Source organism: Apium graveolens, chromosome 7 (assembly GCF_009905375.1).
Source record: "Apium graveolens cultivar Ventura chromosome 7, ASM990537v1, whole genome shotgun sequence".
Taxonomy (NCBI): domain Eukaryota; kingdom Viridiplantae; phylum Streptophyta; class Magnoliopsida; order Apiales; family Apiaceae; genus Apium; species Apium graveolens.
In genome coordinates this window covers 227,204,912-227,212,502 of record NC_133653.1, presented here as the reverse complement: position 1 = coordinate 227,212,502, position 7,591 = coordinate 227,204,912, and the positions used below count along the sequence as shown (strand labels likewise).

General features: G+C 37.4%; 1 protein-coding gene across 1 annotated transcript; it reads right to left on the bottom strand.

The window, feature by feature from the left end:
- Positions 1-3,247: 3,247 nt before the first annotated feature.
- LOC141675013 (uncharacterized) lies at positions 3,248-6,317 on the bottom strand. The gene is made up of 2 exons (XM_074481719.1): positions 4,458-6,317; positions 3,248-4,104 (listed from the first exon to the last, which is right to left on the bottom strand). The coding sequence occupies exons 1-2, from the start codon at positions 5,644-5,646 to the stop codon at positions 4,070-4,072; spliced, it is 1,224 nt and encodes a 407-aa protein (XP_074337820.1). The 5' UTR covers positions 5,647-6,317; the 3' UTR covers positions 3,248-4,069.
- Between the last annotated feature and the right edge of the window lie 1,274 nt (positions 6,318-7,591).

Here is a 7,591-nt window from a genome sequence, read left to right as displayed (position 1 = left end):
ACAATTGTACGAAAAAACGATCTTCTAGCTGCTCCTTTACATGCTCTGAGTAAGGACCTGCGAGTCAGTTTTAAGAATACACTTCTGGAAACCCTTACCTTGAAGCCATGTCAAAGTCTCTCTCAGACACACTCCCCCAGCTTCTCTTTGCATCCTGCCTTCTACTCGTAGCCATAAGAAACTGCCCATCAGCTCCTCGAACAATGCTGCCCAAACCAATGCAATCAATATCCTCAAACAAAGCAGCCTCAGTGTTTACTTTCACCCAAGGATTCCGAGGTTTCTCCCATTTTCAGATTTAAATTGATGTCCATGTACTCGACACCATTTGTTTACTCAGTGTTTACTCGATGTCTTTGGTTGTTCATTAGCCTTCTTCCACTCAGCAAGTAGATTCAATCCCAAACCCACTTGTTTCTTCTATTCCAGATGCTCCAATAGACTAAAGCTATCAAAGTATATTGTTCTCTGTTGCCTCTATCAAAAGATTCAAAACCCCCGCGAATCACATCAAACATATTGTCCTCCGCTAATAAACTAATACTATCCTGCAGTCCAAGTTTCCTCCATGCTGCAACTGCTATTTGACATTTGAAGAACACATGGACATCTGTTTCATGATACACTCGACACCATTGATATATAGTATCTATCTGTATTCGTTTTGTAGCTAATCGTACTGTAGATGGTAAACACAATGAACACGCATGCCATAAATATTGAATAATCTTACCAGGGAGTTTTAACCCCCAAAGCTTCCTCCGGACCTGTGCGTATGAAGCTTCTACTTTCCCTTGTAATACTCTATAGCAGCTCTTCACTGTAAAACACTCCTTCTCATCTGGAAACCAATACCAACTATCACTTCCTTCCCCTGTTGAGAAAGGAATTTTCTTAATGAGACTTTTATCCTTCTCATTACAAATGTCCATCAAAACATCCTCATCCCACTTCTTATGTTCCATTTGCATGAAACAACACTGTCAAACTGCATATTCATGATACATTTGAGAGAAAGAGAGAGAGATAAACTTGTATTAATAAACTGTCATACAAACTTAGTCCTCATCTGTTACATTATATAGCCTTACTACTGGAAGAATATACTGAATTCATATAACTAACTTTGACCGCTGTACTACTAGCACTGGTGGTAACATCCCCCCTCAAGTTGAATGTATGAAAGAGATTGCAAACATTCAACTTGGAGGTAAAGTATTGAATAGCAGCAGCACCAAGTGCTTTGGTGAACATATCAGCTGGTTGCTCAGCTGTAGATAAATGAGCAGTGCAAATAAGGCCTTGCTGAAGCTTTTCCTGCACCAAATGACAGTCAATTTCGATGTGTTTGGTGCGTTCATGAAAGACGGGATTCGAAGCAATATAAAGGACGGACTGATTATCACAATATAGTGTAACGGGAGTAGGATGAATGATCTGAAAATCTCGAAGAAGAGCCAGAATCCAGGTAACTTCACAACATGTGTCAGCAAGAGCTCGATATTCTGCTTCAGCAGATGAACGAGAAACCGTATGCTGTTTTTTACTGCGCCAAGAGATCAATGAAGATCCCAACATAATACAGAATCCAGTCAGAGATTGTCTAGAGGTAGGGCACCCACCCCAGTCTGAATCAGAATAGGCAGATAGTTGAAAAGATCCACTGGCAGATATGAGCAAGCCTTGACCAGGTGAGTGCTTTAGATATCGAAGAACTCTGTATACAGCCTGCAAATGATCAGTTCTGGGTTGAGAGAGGAACTGAGAAAGAATGTGTACAACATAGGACAAGTCCGGGCGTGTAATTGTAAGATAGACTAGTCTGCCCACTAGTCGTTTGTACATAGAAGCCTCTTTATCAGATAACAAAGTAGAGCAATTGTCAATGAGTTTGTGATTTTGTTCAATAGGCACAACAGACGGTTTAGCTGCAGTAAGACCAGTCTCTTGTAACAAATCCAAAGCATATTTCCTTTGGTTAAGATAGAAGCCTTGTGAAGATCTAGCCACCTCTATTCCCAAGAAGTATTTGAGAGGCCCTAAGTCTTTGATTTTAAACTGAGTGCGTAGATAGTCTTTAACCGTAGAAATCTGAGTAGGGGAGGAACCAGTAACCAAAATATCATCTACATAGACCAGAATAGCCATGAAACCCAGATCAGATTTATAAGTAAAAAGACTGTTGTCACTGTGAGATTGTTTAAAACCATACTTCTTAAGAGCAGCAGATAATTTTGTATACCAGCAACGAGGAGCCTGTTTAAGACCGTATAAGGACTTTCTCAATTTGCACACATACTGGACAGAAGAATCATTGGATACAACAGAGGAAAGAACTCTATAACCAGGGGGCAGTTTCATAAACACTGTTTCATTCAGATCCCCGTGTAAAAAAGCATTGTTAACGTCCATTTGAGTAACACTCCAATTGTTAACAGCAGCTACAGATAACAAGACTCTAACAGTGACCATTTTTGCAATAGGTGCAAAAGTGTAAAAATAGTCTACGCCAAACTCCTGTGTAAAACCTTTGGCAACTAACCGTGCTTTATATCGCTCAACCGAGCCATCTGGGTTGTATTTAACTTTGAACAACCACTTGCAATCAATAATATGTTGATCAGTAGGCATATGAACTAATTCCCAAGTGTTATTTTCTTCCAAAGCAGTAATTTCTTCTTTCATTGCATTGCACCAATTTGAATCTTTGACAGCTTGATTAAAAGTATAAGGAACACTAATGCTGGAAGTGTTTACTAGATAAGCACAATACTTAGGACTGATATGTTGATAAGACAAGTAGTTTTGCAAAGGATAAGGGCAAGTATTGGTAGCCACAGAAGGGACTCCTACATAGTCTTTGTATTTGACCGGAATTTGTTTTGATCTAACAGGTCTGGTGATGATAGTAGGAGGAGCAGGTGGAGAGGTGAAGGAAGTTTCAGGAGAAGAAGTGAAGGAATTATCAATATTCTCAGAAGTAGTAGTGGGAGACATAGACAGAGTGGATGGAGCAATAGTATCATCAGTAGAAAAAGGTAACTCAGGAAAAAGAGGTGTAGATTTACTAAGTTCAGTGATGAAGCGATATACATGCTCAACAAAGTATACATCTCTTGATATAAAACATTTTTTAGTATCAAGATCTAGAATTCTATAACCTTTAGTACCAAAAGGGTATCCTAAAAAAACACCTTTTATAGATCGAGAACTAAGTTTATCAGCAGAGGAATAGATATTAGTAGCATAACATAAACAACCAAATGACCTCAAATGATCATAACAGGGAGGTTTGGTGTATAACAGCTCAAAAGGTGTTTTGAATTGAAGAGGCTGAGATGGGAGGAGATTAACTAAATGAGCAGCTGTTAAAATGAAATCTCCCCAAAAAGAGTTGGGTAAATGAGATTGAAACTTGAGAGCTCGAGCAATGTTAAGTAAGTGTTGGTGTTTACGTTCAGCTCGGCCATTTTGTTGAGGAGTTTTGACACAACTTGTTTGATGAAGAACACCATGAGAAGCCAGAAAGGAGGTAATATCATGATTAGTAAACTCCGTGCCATTATCAGATCGTAATATTTTGACAGAGGTGTTGAATTGGTTCTTAACATATGCCATAAAATTTTTAAGCAGACTAGGAACTTGAGATTTATGAGCAAATAAGAATACCCATGTGGCTCTAGAGAAGTCATCAACAACAGTCAAAAAATAAGAACACTTACTATGAGTGACTTGTTTATAAGGTCCCCATACATCGACATGTATAATATCAAAAATGTGATTACTATGAGAATCACTATTAGGGAATGGTAATCTATGTTGTTTTGAAAAATGACATACATCACAATGAGGCCAAGGACTAGAGACTTTATTGGAAAATGAAAGTTTGTTCAGAATGTCAATAGAGGGATGACCCATTCTAATATGCCATAACAGAGTCGTGTCATTACAAGTAATGGTATTACAATGATTCAGATTACAAGAAATTGTAGAATTAAAAGTTTGGTTGTCTGAGGATGACTGTGAAGAGAGATCAGAGATTTGGAAAGTATAGAGACCAGCTTGCATTCTACCAATCTCTTTCTCCCTCTTCAAGATAGGGTCCTGCAGAACACAACGGTTCTTAGTGAATGTAATGGGGCAGGATAATTGAGTGGATAATTGAGAAATAGAAATGAGATTACAATGAAAAGTGGGTACACAAAGTACTTTGAGCAATGTAAGTGATGAAGATAAATGAACAGTTCCTATATGAGTGATAGGAACAGTTGTATTGTTGGGCAGATGCAACACAGATTGGAGAGAAGTAGCATCACTAAGTAGAGCACTATTGAAAGTTATATGATTAGTAGCCCCAGAGTCTAAGATCCAGTCATGAGATATTAATGGATTGTTTTTATCTGAGGAATGGGCACTAATGGTACTAGAGCTACATAAAGCAGTAGAATGTGACATACCAGAAAGCTGAGCAGCAGTGGAACTAGAAGACCAAGACTGAGACTGCTTGATACTCTCTTGAATCATTTTTGCCAATTGTTGACACTGCATATCAGTAAAACCAGTAGTAGAAGCCTCATTTGACAAGGTATGTGAAGCTGGAACATCATTGGTGTTTGAAGCAGGAGAGACCCTCACATTTGTTGCAACATGTCTGAGACTAGAAGAATTCAATTTCCTTGGTTTAGGCTTAGGCTTTCCATATAAACGGTGCCACTCAGGATAACCATGAAGACAAAAGCACTTGTCTCTGTTATGTCCTGAATTATGACAGTAATCACACTCAAGAGATCCATTAGTAGTGGATTTTCTAGCAACAGAAGGAGGAACACCAGTCTTTGGCTTAAACTCTGAATTGTACTTGACATTCATCGCCATAGTCTCAGTTATAGGTGTATAAGTCCCAGCAGCGAATTCTCGTTGTGATTCTTCTTGTAGCAATAGTGAGAAGGCTTGATTGAGAGATGGAACAGGATGCATAAGTAAAAGTTGACCTCGTATGGCAGTAAATTGATCTCCCAGCCCCATCAAGAACTGACTCAGTTTTATCATTTCTTCATATTGCTCCAATTTATGCCTATTGTTACAATTACATGTATTCGCAGTACAAACACACTTAGGTATAGGAGCAAGATTATCAATCTCAGCCACAAGAGTCTTGAACTTAGTAAAGTAAGAGGTGATAGACATATTCCCCTGAGTAATTGATGCTAACTCTTTGCGTAATTGAAAGATGCGGGGCATATTAGTCTGAGCAAAGCGAGTAGCAAGATCATCCCAAATTTGTTTCGCCGTAGCAAGATAAGCAACGCTATTGCGAATTTCAGTAGAGATAGAATTTAATAACCATGACACAACCATATCATTACATCGGTTCCATAGTGCAATTTGTGTTGCATCAGTAGGTTTAAGAACAGATCCATCAATCAGACCTAATTTTAGTTTAGCAGATAGCGCAATAGAGATAGACCTACTCCATTGGTGATAGTTGTGCTCAGTCAGAACTTGATTAACAAGAGGAGTACCTGGATTGTCCGAGCTTTGAAGAAAATAGGGATGATTAGCATCAATTATAGTAGAGGTAGATGAAGAAGTGGTGTGGGAACCAGTACCAACACCAACAGTTGCCGCCGCATATGAATACATCATTAGAGATGAACTGGTGAAGAAAAATGATGAATCGATACTGTGATTGTAATGTATTTGATGTATTTGATGAATTGACACAATATATTTGATGAACTGATACAGAAATGTATGTAATCAACGAGATACGCACATACTAGCAAACGTAAAATCGAAGATGAGATGCGGAAGATGGAGCTAACACAGCTCTGATACCATGTCAAACTGCATATTCATGATACATTTGAGAGAAAGAGAGAGAGAGATAAACTTGTATTAATAAACTGTCATACAAACTTAGTCCTCATCTGTTACATTATATAGCCTTACTACTGGAAGAATATACTGAATTCATATAACTAACTTTGACCGCTGTACTACTAGCACTGGTGGTAACAAACACACTTTACTCCCTTCTAGTTGAAGGGACATTTCCGTAGTCATAAAGCAATTCTCTGTATATGAAAGCCATGGAACCTTACATAGTTTCATTACCATCACCAATTCGTTTCCTACACCTTTTCCTCACTACTTCCGGTGCAGCTAAAATACTCCTCCACATATAACTGAGATTTCACCCCAGTTTTGCTGTTAAAAAATCACCACAAAGGAAAATATTTAGCCTTCATACACGAAGTGACTAATAGATTGTCATTATTAAGTAAGCGCCACCTTTGCTTAGAAAGCACGAAGATATTAAACTTTTTAAGCTCTGTGAATCCTAATCCACCAGCTTCTTTTGCTACACATAATTTATCCCAAGTTTTCCACCCGATCCCTCTGTTTTCTTGCCCGTATCCCCCCCCCCCACAAAAAACCATTCATTAGAACTTCAATACTCTCACAGACTTCATTAGGAATCAGAAACAGATTCATCCAAAAATTAGGCACATATTGAGCAGCCGTTTTCAATAGCATATGTTTACCGGCCCTTTGATATCGTTTTATTGCCCCAGTTCTGCAACCTCTTCTTAACTTCATCTGTTAAAAAATGGAACATTGAGCCCTTCGTTTTCCCACACTCATTGGCATGCCCAGGTACATTCCAGGTTCTTGTACTTCACTCACTTGAAGTATGTGACCAAGCGTATTTTGATCTTGTGCCCTTGTGTTTCCACCGAAGATGGGCTTATTTTTATATTATCTCAGGATAGTTCCCTGACCCCCTGAAAAAAGGCCTTAATTCTCACATTTCCAATTAAAAAGTCCCAAAACATCACAAGCTAAAAAAGTAGGCCCAAACTATCACAGATAAACGTTAAAAATATATGCGTTTATGGAAATTGATCAATTTAGCCCTGCTGAGTATTCTGCTGAAAAGATATACCAAAATGTGTTTTCAAACAACGCATGTTTTAAGTTCGTTTATATCATTAAATAAAAAAATACTTTTGCACTCTAACACATATACTAAATGCGTTTTTGGTCTAACCTAAATTTTATATGCGTTTATGTCCTTAACTGATTTAAGTTTAACTTTAACTTTGTAGGAGACGCAAAGAAAAAATGCGATTTTATTTAGAAATGCTAAACGCAAAAACTAAATGCATTTCTCTGTGATAAAAACGCTCATTCTATGCGCGCATGAGATTTTGGGCATTTTTTTTCAAAAATGTGATATTCAGGGCCAATGCGCGACCCCTGGAACTTACTCTCATAATACCAAATATTTAAGAATCCCAAAAATTAGTCTTTCCGCTTTTTGTCTTCTAACTTAAATATTTTAAGAACATATATCTTATGTTTTATAAAAAGAAATATTACAACGTTTTAAAATATTGATATTTTACTAAGATTTCATTACATGATTTAAAAAAATTGCAATAAAATTTCCTAATGGTGTTCCAACTTTTCTCATTAATTATTAAAAAAAATCATACATTATTCTGAAATACTAATTTATTAAGATTTTATTATGTATTTTTCTAAAACATGAATTTGGAATGACTTTAAGCAATTTTTATTATCA